Source organism: Salvelinus fontinalis, chromosome 25 (genome assembly GCF_029448725.1).
Source record: "Salvelinus fontinalis isolate EN_2023a chromosome 25, ASM2944872v1, whole genome shotgun sequence".
Classification (NCBI taxonomy): Eukaryota; Metazoa; Chordata; class Actinopteri; order Salmoniformes; family Salmonidae; genus Salvelinus; species Salvelinus fontinalis.
In genome coordinates, this window is record NC_074689.1 from 42,159,597 (window position 1) to 42,182,353 (window position 22,757).

The following is a 22,757-nucleotide window of genomic DNA, read 5'->3' on the forward strand; positions in this document are numbered from 1 at the left end:
AAATAAGAATTTGTTCTTAAATTTACTTGTCTAGTTAAATAAAGGTTAAATATATATCTATTATTTTTAAGTAGCCCAATTGTAAATGAGAATTTTTTCTTAACTGACTTGCCTAGTTAAATAAAGGTTATACATATATATTTGTAAAAGCAGCCCAATTAGTAGCTACCTAACTAATCCAAATATCTGGTTGGATTTATTGATTAAACAGCTTGAATACCAACGTATGGCTAGCTATCTACAGTAGCCTTGGTTTGATCGCATACACTTCTTATGACTGGCAGCATGGCGCAAGCAGCTGCGTTGATGCCGAGCAACTCGCGACTCCTGTGCTGGGCTGGGTGCAATGCGCGCTGACACGGTCGTCAGGTGTTCGGTGTTTCCTCTGACACATTGGTGCGGCTGGCTTCTGGGTTAAGAAGGCATGGTGTAAACAAGCACTGCGGCTTGGCTGGGTCGTGTTTCAGAGGACGCACGGCTCTCGACAATCGCCTCTCCCGAGTCCGTACAGGAGTGCACGAAGGGACAAGAACATCGCTGCCGGCCAAACCCTCCCCTAACCCGGACGACGCTGGGCAAATTGTGCTCAGCCCCATGAGTCTCCCGGGCGCGGCCGGTTTGAGTCCAGACAGAGCCTGGACTCAAACCAGGATCTCTAGTGGCACAGCTAGCACTGCGATAGAGTGCCTTAGACCACTGCACCACTCGGAAGACCCTGAGCGATAAATTATACATTTAATCAAAACTGTTGCTCCTACAAACGCATTCAGTCCGAAAGGTGGCAAGGAGCAAGGTCTGGGAAAATGTTTATTTTTTCCTAATAATGCTATTGTCACTTTTAAAAATCTGGAATATGGTTCTCAGGGATGTCTCTGACAAGAGGCGGAGTGTTTTGTGTATCTCCAATCAAGGTGATTTGCTCAATTTTCATCGACTTTGGTGTCATATTGGCTTAGATATGATGGGAGGGTTTAATTCAACATTATGCTTCCATCAAAGCCGACTAATAATCAAAATATTGCCAAATTAACAGTGGTGTAAAGTACTTAAGAAAACTTTAAAGTACTAATTAATACGTTTTTGGGTGGAAACTGTACATTTACTACTGATATTTCAGACTACTTTTACTATTTAAATTTTAGACTACATTACTGTTTATATTTCAGACTACTTTACTGTTTATATTTCAGACTACTTTTACTCTACTACATAGAATGAGGTACTGACCAGATAGAGGAGAGAATGAGGTACTGACCAGATATAGGAGAGAATGAGGTACTGACCGGATATAGGAGAGAATGAGGTACTGACCGGATAGAGCAGAGAATGAGGTACTGACCAGATATAGGAGAGAATGAGGTACTGACCAGATAGAGGAGAGAATGAGGTACTGACCAGATATAGGAGAGAATAAGGTACTGACCGGATAGAGCAGAGAATGAGGTACTGACCAGATAGAGCAGAGAATGAGGTACTGACCGGATAGAGCAGAGAATGAGGTACTGACCAGATAGAGCAGAGAATGAGGTACTGACCAGATAGAGCAGAGAATGAGGTACTGACCAGATAGAGCAGAGAATGAGGTACTGACCGGATAGAGCAGAGAATAAGGTACTGACCAGATAGAGCAGAAAATGAGGTACTGCCCGGATAGAGGAGAGAATGAGGTACTGCCCAGATAGAGCAGAGAATGAGGTACTGACCAGATATAGGAGAGAATGAGGTACTGCCCAGATATAGGAGAGAATGAGGTACTGACCAGATATAGCAGAGAATGAGGTACTGACCAGATATAGGAGAGAATGAGGTACTGACCGGATATAGGAGAGAATGAGGTACTGACCGGATATAGGAGAGAATGAGGTACTGACCGGATATAGGAGAGAATGAGGTACTGACCAGATATAGGAGAGAATGAGGTACTGACCGGATATAGGAGAGAATGAGGTACTGACCAGATATAGGAGAGAATGAGGTACTGACCGGATATAGGAGAGAATGAGGTACTGACCGGATATAGGAGAGAATGAGGTACTGACCAGATACAGCAGAGAATGAGGTACTGACCGGATATAGGAGAGAATGAGGTACTGACCAGATATAGGAGAGAATGAGGTACTGACCGGATAGAGCAGAGAATGAGGTACTGACCGGATAGAGCAGAGAATGAGGTACTGACCGGATATAGGAGAGAAATAGGTACTGACCAGATAGAGCAGAGAAATAGGTACTGACCAGATAGAGCAGAGAAATAGGTACTGACCAGATAGAGCAGAGAATGAGGTACTGACCAGATAGAGCAGAGAATGAGGTACTGACCAGATAGAGCAGAGAATGAGGTACTGACCAGATAGAGCAGAGAATGAGGTACTGACCAGATAGAGCAGAGAATGAGGTACTGACCAGATAGAGCAGAGAATGAGGTACTGACCAGATAGAGCAGAGAATGAGGTACTGACCAGATAGAGCAGAGAATGAGGTACTGACCAGATAGAGCAGAGAATGAGGTACTGACCGGATAGAGCAGAGAATGAGGTACTGACCGGATAGAGCAGAGAATGAGGTACTGACCGGATAGAGCAGAGAATGAGGTACTGACCGGATAGAGCAGAGAATGAGGTACTGACCGGATAGAGCAGAGAATGAGGTACTGACCGGATAGAGCAGAGAATGAGATACTGACCGGATAGAGCAGAGAATGAGGTACTGACGGGATAGAGCAGAGAATGAGGTACTGACCGGATAGAGCAGAGAATGAGGTACTGACCGGATAGAGTAGAGAATGAGGTACTGACCGGATAGAGCAGAGAATGAGGTACTGACCGGATAGAGCAGAGAATGAGGTACTGACCGGATAGAGCAGAGAAATAGGTACTGACCAGATAGAGCAGAGAATGAGGTACTGACCAGATAGAGCAGAGAATGAGGTACTGACCGGATATAGGAGAGAAATAGGTACTGACCAGATAGAGCAGAGAATGAGGTACTGACCGGATATAGGAGAGAATGAGGTACTGACCAGATATAGGAGAGAATGAGGTACTGACCAGATATAGGAGAGAATGAGGTACTGACCAGATATAGGAGAGAATGAGGTACTGACCAGATATAGGAGAGAATGAGGTACTGACCAGATATAGGAGAGAATGAGGTACTGACCAGATATAGGAGAGAATGAGGTACTGACCAGATATAGGAGAGAATGAGGTACTGACCAGATATAGGAGAGAATGAGGTACTGACCAGATATAGGAGAGAATGAGGTACTGACCAGATATAGGAGAGAATGAGGTACTGACCAGATATAGGAGAGAATGAGGTACTGACCGGATAGAGCAGAGAATGAGGTACTGACCGGATATATATGAGAGAATGAGGTACTGACCGGATAGAGCAGAGAATGAGGTACTGACCAGATATAGGAGAGAATGAGGTACTGACCGGATAGAGCAGAGAATGAGGTACTGACCGGATATAGGAGAGAATGAGGTACTGACCAGATATAGGAGAGAATGAGGTACTGACCAGATAGAGCAGAGAATGAGGTACTGACCAGATAGAGCAGAGAATGAGGTACTGACCGGATATAGGAGAGAATGAGGTACTGACCAGATATAGGAGAGAATGAGGTACTGACCGGATATAGGAGAGAATGAGGTACTGACCAGATATAGGAGAGAATGAGAGCCCGTTTTCTCAGGTAGGGGATCCTGAAAATGTCCAACATACTGCCCTTCTTGGTCGAGCCCTCCACCTCCAGCTGCAGAGGAAGATCAAATCAGATTGTATTAGTCACATGCGCCAAATAAAACAGGTGTAGACTTTACAGTGAAATGCTTACTTACGAACCCTTAACCAAGCAGTTTAAAAAAAATACAGATAAGAATAAGATATAAAAGTAACAAGTAATTAAAGAGCAGCAGTAAAAAATAAGATATACAGGGGGGTGCCGGTACAGAGTCAATGTTTTTATATCACCTTTATTTAACCAGGTCGGCCAGTTGAGAACAAGTTCTCATTTACAACTGCGACCTGGCCAAGATAAAGCAAAGCAGTGCAACAAAAACAACAACACAGAGTTACACATGGAGTAAACAAACCTACAGTCAATAATACAGTAGAAAAATCTATATACAGTGTATGCAAATAAAGTAAGGAGGTAAGGCAATCAATAGTGGCGAAGTAATTATCAGATTAGCAATTTACACTGGAGTGATATATGTGCAGATGAGGATGTGCAGGTAGAAATACTGGTGTGTAAAAGAGCAGAAAAACAAAAACAAATATGGGGATGAGGTAGGTAGTTGGTTGGATGGACTATTTACAGATGGGCTGTGTACAGCTGCAGCGATCAGACAGCTGATTCTTAAAGTTAGTGAGGGAGATATAAGTCTCCAACTTCAGTGATTTTTGCAATTCGTTCCAGTCATTGGCAGCAGAGAACTGGAAGGGAAGGAGGTGTTGGCTTTGGGGATGACCAGTAACAAATAGTAGTAGTATTTCTTCACTTACCTATTGTTCACCTAATACCTTTTTTGCACTATTGGTTAGAGCATGTAAGTAAACATTTCACTGTAAGGTCTACTACACCTGTTGTATTCAGCATTTCACTGTAAGGTCTACTACACCTGTTGTATTCAGCATTTCACTGTAAGGTCTACTACACCTGTTGTATTCAGCATTTCACTGTAAGGTCTACTACACCTGTTGTATTCAGCATTTCACTGTAAGGTCTACTACACCTGTTGTATTCAGCATTTCACTGTAAGGTCTACTACACCTGTTCAATTCAGCATTTCACTGTAAGGTCTACACCTGTTGTAGTCAGCATTTCACTGTGAGGTCTATCTATACCTGTTGTATTCAGCATTTCACTGTGAGGTCTACTACACCTGTTGTATTCAGCAGTTCACTGTGAGGTCTACTACACTTGTTGTATTCAGCATTTCACTGTGAGGTCTACTACACCTGTTGTATTCAGCATTTCACTGTAAGGTCTACTACACCTGTTGTATTCAGCATTTCACTGTGAGGTCTACCTACACCTGTTATATTCAGCAGTTCACTGTGAGGTCTACTACACCTGTTGTATTCAGCAGTTCACTAAGGTCTACTACACCTGTTGTATTCAGCATTTCACTGTGAGGTCTACTACACCTGTTGTATTCAGCATTTCACTGTAAGGTCTACTACACCTGTTGTATTCAGCATTTCACTGTGAGGTCTACTACACCTGTTGTATTCAGCATTTCACTGTAAGGTCTACTACACCTGTTGTATTCAGCATTTCACTGTGAGGTCTACTACACCTGTTGTATTCAGCATTTCACTGTGAGGTCTACTACACCTGTTGTATTCAGCATTTCACTGTAAGGTCTACTACACCTGTTGTATTCAGCATTTCACTGTGAGGTCTACTACACCTGTTGTATTCAGCATTTCACTGTGAGGTCTACTACACCTGTTGTATTCAGCATTTCACTGTAAGGTCTACTACACCTGTTGTATTCAGCATTTCACTGTAAGGTCTACTACACCTGTTGTATTCAGCATTTCACTGTGAGGTCTACTACACCTGTTGTATTCAGCATTTCACTGTAAGGTCTACTACACCTGTTGTATTCAGCATTTCACTGTGAGGTCTACTACACCTGTTGTATTCAGCATTTCACTGTGAGGTCTACTACACCTGTTGTATTCAGCATTTCACTGTGAGGTCTACGACACCTGTTGTATTCAGCATTTCCTGCTGGATGTTAGTATGATAGTGGTGATAATAACCTGCTGGATGTTAGTATGATAGTGATAATAACCTGCTGGATGTTAGTATGATAGTGGTGATAATAACCTGCTGGATGTTAGTATGATAGTGATGATAATAACCTGCTGGATGTTAGTATGATAGTGATGATAATAACCTGCTGGATGTTAGTATGATAGTGATGATAATAACCTGCTGGATGTTAGTATGATAGTGATGATAATAACCTGCTGGATGTTAGTATGATAGTGATGATAATAACCTGCTGGATGTTAGTATGATAGTGATGATAATAACCTGCTGGATGTTAGTATGATAGTGATAATAACCTGCTGGATGTTAGTATGATAGTGATAATAATAACCTGCTGGATGGTAGTATGATAGTGATGATAATAACCTGCTGGATGTTAGTATGATAGTGATAATAACCTGCTGGATGTTAGTATGATAGTGATAATAATAACCTGCTGGATGTTAGTATGATAGTGATGATAATAACCTGCTGGATGGTAGTATGATAGTGATGATAATAACCTGCTGGATGTTAGTATGATAGTGATGATAATAACCTGCTGGATGTTAGTATGATAGTGGTGATAATAACCTGCTGGATGTTAGTATGATAGTGATAATAACCTGCTGGATGTTAGTATGATAGTGATAATAACCTGCTGGATGTTAGTATGATAGTGATGATAATAACCTGCTGGATGTTAGTATGATAGTGATGATAATAACCTGCTGGATGTTAGTATGATAGTGATGATAATAACCTGCTGGATGTTAGTATGATAGTGATGATAATAACCTGCTGGATGTTAGTATGATAGTGATGATAATAACCTGCTGGATGTTAGTATGATAGTGATGATAATAACCTGCTGGATGTTAGTATGATAGTGATAATAACCTGCTGGATGTTAGTATGATAGTGATGATAATAACCTGCTGGATGTTAGTATGATAGTGATGATAATAACCTGCTGGATGTTAGTATGATAGTGATGATAATAACCTGCTGGATGTTAGTATGATAGTGATGATAATAACCTGCTGGATGTTAGTATGATAGTGATAATAACCTGCTGGATGTTAGTATGATAGTGATAATAACCTGCTGGATGTTAGTATGATAGTGATAATAACCTGCTGGATGATAGTATGATAGTGATAATAACCTGCTGGATGATAGTATGATAGTGATGATAATAACCTGCTGGATGTTAGTATGATAGTGATGATAACCTGCTGGATGTTAGTATGATAGTGATGATAATAACCTGCTGGATGTTAGTATGATAGTGGTGATAATAACCTGCTGGATGATAGTATGATAGTGATAATAACCTGCTGGATGTTAGTATGATAGTGATGATAATAACCTGCTGGATGTTAGTATGATAGTGATGATAATAACCTGCTGGATGTTAGTATGATAGTGATGATAATAACCTGCTGGATGTTAGTATGATAGTGATGATAATAACCTGCTGGATGTTAGTATGATAGTGATGATAATAACCTGCTGGATGTTAGTATGATAGTGATGATAATAACCTGCTGGATGTTAGTATGATAGTGATGATAATAACCTGCTGGATGTTAGTATGATAGTGATAATAACCTGCTGGATGTTAGTATGATAGTGATGATAATAACCTGCTGGATGTTAGTATGATAGTGATGATAATAACCTGCTGGATGTTAGTATGATAGTGATGATAATAACCTGCTGGATGTTAGTATGATAGTGATGATAATAACCTGCTGGATGTTAGTATGATAGTGATAATAACCTGCTGGATGTTAGTATGATAGTGATAATAACCTGCTGGATGTTAGTATGATAGTGATAATAACCTGCTGGATGATAGTATGATAGTGATAATAACCTGCTGGATGATAGTATGATAGTGATGATAATAACCTGCTGGATGTTAGTATGATAGTGATGATAACCTGCTGGATGTTAGTATGATAGTGATGATAATAACCTGCTGGATGTTAGTATGATAGTGGTGATAATAACCTGCTGGATGATAGTATGATAGTGATAATAACCTGCTGGATGTTAGTATGATAGTGATGATAATAACCTGCTGGATGTTAGTATGATAGTGATGATAATAACCTGCTGGATGTTAGTATGATAGTGATGATAATAACCTGCTGGATGTTAGTATGATAGTGATAATAACCTGCTGGATGTTAGTATGATAGTGATAATAACCTGCTGGATGATAGTATGATAGTGATAATAACCTGCTGGATGATAGTATGATAGTGATGATAATAACCTGCTGGATGTTAGTATGATAGTGATGATAACCTGCTGGATGTTAGTATGATAGTGATAATAACCTGCTGGATGTTAGTACGATAGTGATAATAACCTGCTGGATGATAGTATGATAGTGATAATAACCTGCTGGATGTTAGTATGATAGTGATGATAATAACCTGCTGGATGTTAGTATGATAGTGATAATAACCTGCTGGATGTTAGTATGATAGTGATAATAACCTGCTGGATGTTAGTATGATAGTGATAATAACCTGCTGGATGATAGTATGATAGTGATAATAACCTGCTGGATGATAGTATGATAGTGATGATAATAACCTGCTGGATGTTAGTATGATAGTGATAATAATAACCTGCTGGATGTTAGTATGATAGTGATAATAACCTGCTGGATGTTAGTATGATAGTGATAATAACCTGCTGGATGTTAGTATGATAGTGATAATAACCTGCTGGATGTTAGTATGATAGTGATAATAACCTGCTGGATGTTAGTATGATAGTGATAATAATAACCTGCTGGATGTTAGTATGATAGTGATGATAATAACCTGCTGGATGTTAGTATGATAGTGATGATAATAACCTGCTGGATGTTAGTATGATAGTGATGATAATAACCTGCTGGATGTTAGTATGATAGTGATGATAATAACCTGCTGGATGTTAGTATGATAGTGATGATAATAACCTGCTGGATGTTAGTATGATAGTGGTGATAATAACCTGCTGGATGTTAGTATGATAGTGATAATAACCTGCTGGATGTTAGTATGATAGTGATGATAATAACCTGCTGGATGTTAGTATGATAGTGATAATAACCTGCTGGATGTTAGTATGATAGTGATAATAACCTGCTGGATGTTAGTATGATAGTGATAATAACCTGCTGGATGATAGTATGATAGTGATAATAACCTGCTGGATGTTAGTATGATAGTGATGATAATAACCTGCTGGATGTTAGTATGATAGTGGTGATAATAACCTGCTGGATGTTAGTATGATAGTGATAATAACCTGCTGGATGTTAGTATGATAGTGGTGATAATAACCTGCTGGATGTTAGTATGATAGTGATAATAACCTGCTGGATGTTAGTATGATAGTGATGATAATAACCTGCTGGATGTTAGTATGATAGTGATGATAATAACCTGCTGGATGTTAGTATGATAGTGGTGATAATAACCTGCTGGATGTTAGTATGATAGTGATAATAACCTGCTGGATGTTAGTATGATAGTGATAATAACCTGCTGGATGTTAGTATGATAGTGATAATAACCTGCTGGATGTTAGTATGATAGTGATAATAACCTGCTGGATGTTAGTATGATAGTGATAATAACCTGCTGGATGTTAGTATGATAGTGATGATAATAACCTGCTGGATGTTAGTATGATAGTGATGATAATAACCTGCTGGATGTTAGTATGATAGTGATAATAACCTGCTGGATGTTAGTATGATAGTGATAATAACCTGCTGGATGTTAGTATGATAGTGATATAATAACCTGCTGGATGTTAGTATGATAGTGATGATAATAACCTGCTGGATGTTAGTATGATAGTGATGATAATAACCTGCTGGATGTTAGTATGATAGTGTGATAATAACCTGCTGGATGTTAGTATGATAGTGATAATAACCTGCTGGATGTTAGTATGATAGTGATAATAACCTGCTGGATGTTAGTATGATAGTGATAATAACCTGCTGGATGTTAGTATGATAGTGATGATAATAACCTGCTGGATGTTAGTATGATAGTGATGATAATAACCTGCTGGATGTTAGTATGATAGTGATGATAATAACCTGCTGGATGTTAGTATGATAGTGATAATAACCTGCTGGATGTTAGTATGATAGTGATAATAACCTGCTGGATGTTAGTATGATAGTGATAATAACCTGCTGGATGTTAGTATGATAGTGATGATAATAACCTGCTGGATGTTAGTATGATAGTGATGATAATAACCTGCTGGATGTTAGTATGATAGTGATGATAATAACCTGCTGGATGTTAGTATGATAGTGATGATAATAACCTGCTGGATGTTAGTATGATAGTGATGATAATAACCTGCTGGATGTTAGTATGATAGTGATGATAATAACCTGCTGGATGTTAGTATGATAGTGATGATAATAACCTGCTGGATGTTAGTATGATAGTGATAATAACCTGCTGGATGTTAGTATGATAGTGATGATAATAACCTGCTGGATGTTAGTATGATAGTGATAATAACCTGCTGGATGTTAGTATGATAGTGATAATAACCTGCTGGATGTTAGTATGATAGTGGTGATAATAACCTGCTGGATGTTAGTATGATAGTGATGATAATAACCTGCTGGATGTTAGTATGATAGTGATAATAACCTGCTGGATGTTAGTATGATAGTGATGATAATAACCTGCTGGATGTTAGTATGATAGTGATAATAACCTGCTGGATGTTAGTATGATAGTGATAATAACCTGCTGGATGTTAGTATGATAGTGATGATAATAACCTGCTGGATGTTAGTATGATAGTGATGATAATAACCTGCTGGATGTTAGTATGATAGTGATGATAATAACCTGCTGGATGTTAGTATGATAGTGATGATAATAACCTGCTGGATGTTAGTATGATAGTGATGATAATAACCTGCTGGATGTTAGTATGATAGTGGTGATAATAACCTGCTGGATGTTAGTATGATAGTGATGATAATAACCTGCTGGATGTTAGTATGATAGTGATGATAATAACCTGCTGGATGTTAGTATGATAGTGATAATAACCTGCTGGATGTTAGTATGATAGTGATAATAACCTGCTGGATGTTAGTATGATAGTGATAATAACCTGCTGGATGTTAGTATGATAGTGATGATAATAACCTGCTGGATGTTAGTATGATAGTGATGATAATAACCTGCTGGATGTTAGTATGATAGTGATGATAATAACCTGCTGGATGTTAGTATGATAGTGGATAATAACCTGCTGGATGTTAGTATGATAGTGATGATAATAACCTGCTGGATGTTAGTATGATAGTGATAATAACCTGCTGGATGTTAGTATGATAGTGATGATAATAACCTGCTGGATGTTAGTATGATAGTGATGATAATAACCTGCTGGATGTTAGTATGATAGTGATGATAACCTGCTGGATGTTAGTATGATAGTGATAATAACCTGCTGGATGTTAGTATGATAGTGATGATAATAACCTGCTGGATGTTAGTATGATAGTGATAATAACCTGCTGGATGTTAGTATGATAGTGATGATAATAACCTGCTGGATGTTAGTATGATAGTGATGATAATAACCTGCTGGATGTTAGTATGATAGTGATGATAATAACCTGCTGGATGTTAGTATGATAGTGATAATAACCTGCTGGATGTTAGTATGATAGTGATAATAACCTGCTGGATGTTAGTATGATAGTGATGATAATAACCTGCTGGATGTTAGTATGATAGTGATAATAACCTGCTGGATGTTAGTATGATAGTGATGATAATAACCTGCTGGATGTTAGTATGATAGTGATGATAATAACCTGCTGGATGTTAGTATGATAGTGATGATAATAACCTGCTGGATGTTAGTATGATAGTGATGATAATAACCTGCTGGATGTTAGTATGATAGTGATGATAATAACCTGCTGGATGTTAGTATGATAGTGATGATAATAACCTGCTGGATGTTAGTATGATAGTGATAATAACCTGCTGGATGTTAGTATGATAGTGATGATAATAACCTGCTGGATGTTAGTATGATAGTGATGATAATAACCTGCTGGATGTTAGTATGATAGTGATAATAACCTGCTGGATGTTAGTATGATAGTGATAATAACCTGCTGGATGTTAGTATGATAGTGATAATAACCTGCTGGATGTTAGTATGATAGTGATAATAACCTGCTGGATGTTAGTATGATAGTGATAATAACCTGCTGGATGTTAGTATGATAGTGATAATAACCTGCTGGATGTTAGTATGATAGTGATGATAATAACCTGCTGGATGTTAGTATGATAGTGATGATAATAACCTGCTGGATGTTAGTATGATAGTGATGATAATAACCTGCTGGATGTTAGTATGATAGTGATAATAACCTGCTGGATGTTAGTATGATAGTGATGATAATAACCTGCTGGATGTTAGTATGATAGTGATAATAACCTGCTGGATGTTAGTATGATAGTGATGATAATAACCTGCTGGATGTTAGTATGATAGTGATAATAACCTGCTGGATGTTAGTATGATAGTGATGATAATAACCTGCTGGATGTTAGTATGATAGTGATGATAATAACCTGCTGGATGTTAGTATGATAGTGATGATAATAACCTGCTGGATGTTAGTATGATAGTGATGATAATAACCTGCTGGATGTTAGTATGATAGTGATGATAATAACCTGCTGGATGTTAGTATGATAGTGATGATAATAACCTGCTGGATGTTAGTATGATAGTGATGATAATAACCTGCTGGATGTTAGTATGATAGTGATGATAATAACCTGCTGGATGTTAGTATGATAGTGATGATAATAACCTGCTGGATGTTAGTATGATAGTGATGATAATAACCTGCTGGATGTTAGTATGATAGTGATAATAACCTGCTGGATGTTAGTATGATAGTGATGATAATAACCTGCTGGATGTTAGTATGATAGTGATGATAATAACCTGCTGGATGTTAGTATGATAGTGATGATAATAACCTGCTGGATGTTAGTATGATAGTGATAATAACCTGCTGGATGTTAGTATGATAGTGATGATAATAACCTGCTGGATGTTAGTATGATAGTGATGATAATAACCTGCTGGATGTTAGTATGATAGTGATAATAACCTGCTGGATGTTAGTATGATAGTGATGATAATAACCTGCTGGATGTTAGTATGATAGTGATGATAATAACCTGCTGGATGTTAGTATGATAGTGATGATAATAACCTGCTGGATGTTAGTATGATAGTGATGATAATAACCTGCTGGATGTTAGTATGATAGTGATGATAATAACCTGCTGGATGTTAGTATGATAGTGATAATAACCTGCTGGATGTTAGTATGATAGTGATGATAATAACCTGCTGGATGTTAGTATGATAGTGATAATAACCTGCTGGATGTTAGTATGATAGTGATGATAATAACCTGCTGGATGTTAGTATGATAGTGATGATAATAACCTGCTGGATGTTAGTATGATAGTGATAATAACCTGCTGGATGTTAGTATGATAGTGATAATAACCTGCTGGATGTTAGTATGATAGTGATGATAATAACCTGCTGGATGTTAGTATGATAGTGATAATAACCTGCTGGATGTTAGTATGATAGTGATGATAATAACCTGCTGGATGTTAGTATGATAGTGATGATAATAACCTGCTGGATGTTAGTATGATAGTGATGATAATAACCTGCTGGATGTTAGTATGATAGTGATGATAATAACCTGCTGGATGTTAGTATGATAGTGATGATAATAACCTGCTGGATGTTAGTATGATAGTGATAATAACCTGCTGGATGTTAGTATGATAGTGATGATAATAACCTGCTGGATGTTAGTATGATAGTGATATAATAACCTGCTGGATGTTAGTATGATAGTGATGATAATAACCTGCTGGATGTTAGTATGATAGTGATGATAATAACCTGCTGGATGTTAGTATGATAGTGATAATAACCTGCTGGATGTTAGTATGATAGTGATAATAACCTGCTGGATGTTAGTATGATAGTGATGATAATAACCTGCTGGATGTTAGTATGATAGTGATGATAATAACCTGCTGGATGTTAGTATGATAGTGATGATAATAACCTGCTGGATGTTAGTATGATAGTGATGATAATAACCTGCTGGATGTTAGTATGATAGTGGATAATAACCTGCTGGATGTTAGTATGATAGTGATAATAACCTGCTGGATGTTAGTATGATAGTGATGATAATAACCTGCTGGATGTTAGTATGATAGTGATGATAATAACCTGCTGGATGTTAGTATGATAGTGATGATAATAACCTGCTGGATGTTAGTATGATAGTGATGATAATAACCTGCTGGATGTTAGTATGATAGTGATGATAATAACCTGCTGGATGTTAGTATGATAGTGATGATAATAACCTGCTGGATGTTAGTATGATAGTGATAATAACCTGCTGGATGTTAGTATGATAGTGATGATAATAACCTGCTGGATGTTAGTATGATAGTGATGATAATAACCTGCTGGATGTTAGTATGATAGTGATGATAATAACCTGCTGGATGTTAGTATGATAGTGATGATAATAACCTGCTGGATGTTAGTATGATAGTGGATAATAACCTGCTGGATGTTAGTATGATAGTGATGATAATAACCTGCTGGATGTTAGTATGATAGTGATGATAATAACCTGCTGGATGTTAGTATGATAGTGATAATAACCTGCTGGATGTTAGTATGATAGTGATGAAATAACCTGCTGGATGTTAGTATGATAGTGATGATAATAACCTGCTGGATGTTAGTATGATAGTGATGATAATAACCTGCTGGATGTTAGTATGATAGTGATGATAATAACCTGCTGGATGTTAGTATGATAGTGATAATAACCTGCTGGATGTTAGTATGATAGTGATGATAATAACCTGCTGGATGTTAGTATGATAGTGATGATAATAACCTGCTGGATGTTAGTATGATAGTGATGATAATAACCTGCTGGATGTTAGTATGATAGTGATGATAATAACCTGCTGGATGTTAGTATGATAGTGATAATAACCTGCTGGATGTTAGTATGATAGTGATAATAACCTGCTGGATGTTAGTATGATAGTGATAATAACCTGCTGGATGTTAGTATGATAGTGTATAATAACCTGCTGGATGTTAGTATGATAGTGATGATAATAACCTGCTGGATGTTAGTATGATAGTGTGATAATAACCTGCTGGATGTTAGTATGATAGCGGTGATAATAACCTGCTGGATGTTAGTATGATAGTGATAATAACCTGCTGGATGTTAGTATGATAGTGATGATAATAACCTGCTGGATGTTAGTATGATAGTGATAATAACCTGCTGGATGTTAGTATGATAGTGATAATAACCTGCTGGATGTTAGTATGATAGTGATGATAATAACCTGCTGGATGTTAGTATGATAGTGATGATAATAACCTGCTGGATGTTAGTATGATAGTGATGATAATAACCTGCTGGATGTTAGTATGATAGTGGATAATAACCTGCTGGATGTTAGTATGATAGTGATAATAACCTGCTGGATGTTAGTATGATAGTGATGATAATAACCTGCTGGATGTTAGTATGATAGTGATAATAACCTGCTGGATGTTAGTATGATAGTGATGATAATAACCTGCTGGATGTTAGTATGATAGTGATAATAACCTGCTGGATGTTAGTATGATAGTGATGATAATAACCTGCTGGATGTTAGTATGATAGTGATAATAACCTGCTGGATGTTAGTATGATAGTGATGAATAACCTGCTGGATGTTAGTATGATAGTGATGATAATAACCTGCTGGATGTTAGTATGATAGTGATAATAACCTGCTGGATGTTAGTATGATAGTGATAATAACCTGCTGGATGTTAGTATGATAGTGATAATAACCTGCTGGATGTTAGTATGATAGTGATAATAACCTGCTGGATGTTAGTATGATAGTGATGATAATAACCTGCTGGATGTTAGTATGATAGTGATGATAATAACCTGCTGGATGTTAGTATGATAGTGATAATAACCTGCTGGATGTTAGTATGATAGTGATAATAACCTGCTGGATGTTAGTATGATAGTGATAATAACCTGCTGGATGTTAGTATGATAGTGATGATAATAACCTGCTGGATGTTAGTATGATAGTGATAATAACCTGCTGGATGTTAGTATGATAGTGATGATAATAACCTGCTGGATGTTAGTATGATAGTGGATAATAACCTGCTGGATGTTAGTATGATAGTGATGATAATAACCTGCTGGATGTTAGTATGATAGTGATAATAACCTGCTGGATGTTAGTATGATAGTGATGATAATAACCTGCTGGATGTTAGTATGATAGTGATGATAATAACCTGCTGGATGTTAGTATGATAGTGATGATAATAACCTGCTGGATGTTAGTATGATAGTGATGATAATAACCTGCTGGATGTTAGTATGATAGTGATAATAACCTGCTGGATGTTAGTATGATAGTGATGATAATAACCTGCTGGATGTTAGTATGATAGTGATAATAACCTGCTGGATGTTAGTATGATAGTGATGATAATAACCTGCTGGATGTTAGTATGATAGTGATGATAATAACCTGCTGGATGTTAGTATGATAGTGATGATAATAACCTGCTGGATGTTAGTATGATAGTGATAATAACCTGCTGGATGTTAGTATGATAGTGGTGATAATAACCTGCTGGATGTTAGTATGATAGTGATGATAATAACCTGCTGGATGTTAGTATGATAGTGATAATAACCTGCTGGATGTTAGTATGATAGTGATGATAATAACCTGCTGGATGTTAGTATGATAGTGATAATAACCTGCTGGATGTTAGTATGATAGTGATGATAATAACCTGCTGGATGTTAGTATGATAGTGATGATAATAACCTGCTGGATGTTAGTATGATAGTGATGATAATAACCTGCTGGATGTTAGTATGATAGTGATAATAACCTGCTGGATGTTAGTATGATAGTGATGATAATAACCTGCTGGATGTTAGTATGATAGTGATGATAATAACCTGCTGGATGTTAGTATGATAGTGATGATAATAACCTGCTGGATGTTAGTATGATAGTGATGATAATAACCTGCTGGATGTTAGTATGATAGTGATGATAATAACCTGCTGGATGTTAGTATGATAGTGATAATAACCTGCTGGATGTTAGTATGATAGTGATGATAATAACCTGCTGGATGTTAGTATGATAGTGTGATAATAACCTGCTGGATGTTAGTATGATAGTGATGATAATAACCTGCTGGATGTTAGTATGATAGTGATGATAATAACCTGCTGGATGTTAGTATGATAGTGATAATAACCTGCTGGATGTTAGTATGATAGTGATGATAATAACCTGCTGGATGTTAGTATGATAGTGATAATAACCTGCTGGATGTTAGTATGATAGTGATAATAACCTGCTGGATGTTAGTATGATAGTGATGATAATAACCTGCTGGATGTTAGTATGATAGTGGATAATAACCTGCTGGATGTTAGTATGATAGTGATGATAATAACCTGCTGGATGTTAGTATGATAGTGATGAATAACCTGCTGGATGTTAGTATGATAGTGATGATAATAACCTGCTGGATGTTAGTATGATAGTGATAATAACCTGCTGGATGTTAGTATGATAGTGATGATAATAACCTGCTGGATGTTAGTATGATAGTGATGATAATAACCTGCTGGATGTTAGTATGATAGTGATAATAACCTGCTGGATGTTAGTATGATAGTGATGATAATAACCTGCTGGATGTTAGTATGATAGTGATAATAACCTGCTGGATGTTAGTATGATAGTGATGATAATAACCTGCTGGATGTTAGTATGATAGTGATGATAATAACCTGCTGGATGTTAGTATGATAGTGATGATAATAACCTGCTGGATGTTAGTATGATAGTGATAATAACCTGCTGGATGTTAGTATGATAGTGATGATAATAACCTGCTGGATGTTAGTATGATAGTGATGATAATAACCTGCTGGATGTTAGTATGATAGTGATGATAATAACCTGCTGGATGTTAGTATGATAGTGATGATAATAACCTGCTGGATGTTAGTATGATAGTGGTGATAATAACCTGCTGGATGTTAGTATGATAGTGATGATAATAACCTGCTGGATGTTAGTATGATAGTGATAATAACCTGCTGGATGTTAGTATGATAGTGATGATAATAACCTGCTGGATGTTAGTATGATAGTGATGATAATAACCTGCTGGATGTTAGTATGATAGTGATAATAACCTGCTGGATGTTAGTATGATAGTGATAATAACCTGCTGGATGTTAGTATGATAGTGATGATAATAACCTGCTGGATGTTAGTATGATAGTGATGATAATAACCTGCTGGATGTTAGTATGATAGTGATAATAACCTGCTGGATGTTAGTATGATAGTGATGATAATAACCTGCTGGATGTTAGTATGATAGTGATGATAATAACCTGCTGGATGTTAGTATGATAGTGATGATAATAACCTGCTGGATGTTAGTATGATAGTGATGATAATAACCTGCTGGATGTTAGTATGATAGTGATAATAACCTGCTGGATGTTAGTATGATAGTGATGATAATAACCTGCTGGATGTTAGTATGATAGTGATGAATAACCTGCTGGATGTTAGTATGATAGTGATGATAATAACCTGCTGGATGTTAGTATGATAGTGATGATAATAACCTGCTGGATGTTAGTATGATAGTGATGATAATAACCTGCTGGATGTTAGTATGATAGTGATAATAACCTGCTGGATGTTAGTATGATAGTGATGATAATAACCTGCTGGATGTTAGTATGATAGTGATGATAATAACCTGCTGGATGTTAGTATGATAGTGATGAATAACCTGCTGGATGTTAGTATGATAGTGATAATAACCTGCTGGATGTTAGTATGATAGTGATGATAATAACCTGCTGGATGTTAGTATGATAGTGATGATAATAACCTGCTGGATGTTAGTATGATAGTGATGATAATAACCTGCTGGATGTTAGTATGATAGTGATGATAATAACCTGCTGGATGTTAGTATGATAGTGATGATAATAACCTGCTGGATGTTAGTATGATAGTGATGATAATAACCTGCTGGATGTTAGTATGATAGTGATGATAATAACCTGCTGGATGTTAGTATGATAGTGATAATAACCTGCTGGATGTTAGTATGATAGTGAATAATAACCTGCTGGATGTTAGTATGATAGTGATGAATAACCTGCTGGATGTTAGTATGATAGTGATAATAACCTGCTGGATGTTAGTATGATAGTGATGATAATAACCTGCTGGATGTTAGTATGATAGTGATAATAACCTGCTGGATGTTAGTATGATAGTGATGATAATAACCTGCTGGATGTTAGTATGATAGTGATAATAACCTGCTGGATGTTAGTATGATAGTGATAATAACCTGCTGGATGTTAGTATGATAGTGATATAATAACCTGCTGGATGTTAGTATGATAGTGATGATAATAACCTGCTGGATGTTAGTATGATAGTGGATAATAACCTGCTGGATGTTAGTATGATAGTGATAATAACCTGCTGGATGTTAGTATGATAGTGATGATAATAACCTGCTGGATGTTAGTATGATAGTGATATAATAACCTGCTGGATGTTAGTATGATAGTGATGATAATAACCTGCTGGATGTTAGTATGATAGTGATGATAATAACCTGCTGGATGTTAGTATGATAGTGATGATAATAACCTGCTGGATGTTAGTATGATAGTGATGATAATAACCTGCTGGATGTTAGTATGATAGTGATGATAATAACCTGCTGGATGTTAGTATGATAGTGATGATAATAACCTGCTGGATGTTAGTATGATAGTGATGATAATAACCTGCTGGATGTTAGTATGATAGTGATGATAATAACCTGCTGGATGTTAGTATGATAGTGATGATAATAACCTGCTGGATGTTAGTATGATAGTGATGATAATAACCTGCTGGATGTTAGTATGATAGTGATAATAACCTGCTGGATGTTAGTATGATAGTGATGATAATAACCTGCTGGATGTTAGTATGATAGTGATGATAATAACCTGCTGGATGTTAGTATGATAGTGATGATAATAACCTGCTGGATGTTAGTATGATAGTGATAATAACCTGCTGGATGTTAGTATGATAGTGATGATAATAACCTGCTGGATGTTAGTATGATAGTGATAATAACCTGCTGGATGTTAGTATGATAGTGATAATAACCTGCTGGATGTTAGTATGATAGTGATGATAATAACCTGCTGGATGTTAGTATGATAGTGATATAATAACCTGCTGGATGTTAGTATGATAGTGATGATAATAACCTGCTGGATGTTAGTATGATAGTGATGATAATAACCTGCTGGATGTTAGTATGATAGTGATGATAATAACCTGCTGGATGTTAGTATGATAGTGATGATAATAACCTGCTGGATGTTAGTATGATAGTGATGATAATAACCTGCTGGATGTTAGTATGATAGTGATGATAATAACCTGCTGGATGTTAGTATGATAGTGATGATAATAACCTGCTGGATGTTAGTATGATAGTGATGATAATAACCTGCTGGATGTTAGTATGATAGTGATGATAATAACCTGCTGGATGTTAGTATGATAGTGATGATAATAACCTGCTGGATGTTAGTATGATAGTGATAATAACCTGCTGGATGTTAGTATGATAGTGATGATAATAACCTGCTGGATGTTAGTATGATAGTGATGATAATAACCTGCTGGATGTTAGTATGATAGTGATAATAACCTGCTGGATGTTAGTATGATAGTGATGATAATAACCTGCTGGATGTTAGTATGATAGTGATGATAATAACCTGCTGGATGTTAGTATGATAGTGATAATAACCTGCTGGATGTTAGTATGATAGTGTGATAATAACCTGCTGGATGTTAGTATGATAGTGATAATAACCTGCTGGATGTTAGTATGATAGTGATGATAATAACCTGCTGGATGTTAGTATGATAGTGATGATAATAACCTGCTGGATGTTAGTATGATAGTGATAATAACCTGCTGGATGTTAGTATGATAGTGATGATAATAACCTGCTGGATGTTAGTATGATAGTGATGATAATAACCTGCTGGATGTTAGTATGATAGTGATAATAACCTGCTGGATGTTAGTATGATAGTGATGATAATAACCTGCTGGATGTTAGTATGATAGTGATGATAATAACCTGCTGGATGTTAGTATGATAGTGATGATAATAACCTGCTGGATGTTAGTATGATAGTGATGATAATAACCTGCTGGATGTTAGTATGATAGTGATGATAATAACCTGCTGGATGTTAGTATGATAGTGATGATAATAACCTGCTGGATGTTAGTATGATAGTGATGATAATAACCTGCTGGATGTTAGTATGATAGTGATGATAATAACCTGCTGGATGTTAGTATGATAGTGATGATAATAACCTGCTGGATGTTAGTATGATAGTGATAATAACCTGCTGGATGTTAGTATGATAGTGATGATAATAACCTGCTGGATGTTAGTATGATAGTGATGATAATAACCTGCTGGATGTTAGTATGATAGTGATAATAACCTGCTGGATGTTAGTATGATAGTGATGATAATAACCTGCTGGATGTTAGTATGATAGTGGTGATAATAACCTGCTGGATGTTAGTATGATAGTGATGATAACCTGCTGGATGGTAGTATGATAGTGATAATAACCTGCTGGATGTTAGTATGATAGTGATAATAACCTGCTGGATGTTAGTATGATAGTGGTGATAATAACCTGCTGGATGTTAGTATGATAGTGATGATAATAACCTGCTGGATGTTAGTATGATAGTGATGATAATAACCTGCTGGATGTTAGTATGATAGTGATGATAATAACCTGCTGGATGTTAGTATGATAGTGATGATAATAACCTGCTGGATGTTAGTATGATAGTGATGATAATAACCTGCTGGATGTTAGTATGATAGTGGTGATAATAACCTGCTGGATGTTAGTATGATAGTGATGATAATAACCTGCTGGATGTTAGTATGATAGTGATAATAACCTGCATCGATGTTAGTATGATAGTGATAATAACCTGCTGGATGGTAGTATGATAGTGATGATAATAACCTGCTGGATGTTAGTATGATAGTGATAATAACCTGCTGGATGTTAGTATGATAGTGATAATAATAACCTGCTGGATGTTAGTATGATAGTGATAATAACCTGCTGGATGGTAGTATGATAGTGATGATAATAACCTGCTGGATGTTAGTATGATAGTGATGATAATAACCTGCTGGATGTTAGTATGATAGTGATAATAACCTGCTGGATGTTAGTATGATAGTGATAATAACCTGCTGGATGTTAGTATGATAGTGATAATAACCTGCTGGATGTTAGTATGATAGTGATGATAATAACCTGCTGGATGTTAGTATGATAGTGATGATAATAACCTGCTGGATGTTAGTATGATAGTGATGATAATAACCTGCTGGATGTTAGTATGATAGTGATGATAATAACCTGCTGGATGTTAGTATGATAGTGATGATAATAACCTGCTGGATGTTAGTATGATAGTGATAATAACCTGCTGGATGGTAGTATGATAGTGATAATAACCTGCTGGATGTTAGTATGATAGTGATGATAATAACCTGCTGGATGTTAGTATGATAGTGATAATAACCTGCTGGATGTTAGTATGATAGTGATGATAATAACCTGCTGGATGT

The 22,757-nt window shown here is 36.7% G+C and overlaps 1 protein-coding gene across 2 annotated transcripts in view; it reads right to left on the minus strand.

Annotated features, from left to right (window-relative positions):
* The window catches only part of LOC129823285 (solute carrier family 22 member 13-like), a 54,681-nt gene that overhangs the window by 16,241 nt on the left and 15,683 nt on the right, over window positions 1-22,757 (minus strand). For both annotated transcript variants that reach the window (XM_055882217.1, XM_055882219.1), the window contains exon 6: window positions 3,666-3,760. In XM_055882217.1, the coding sequence (XP_055738192.1) occupies window positions 3,666-3,760 (95 nt within the window). The remainder of the gene's footprint in view (window positions 1-3,665; window positions 3,761-22,757) is intronic.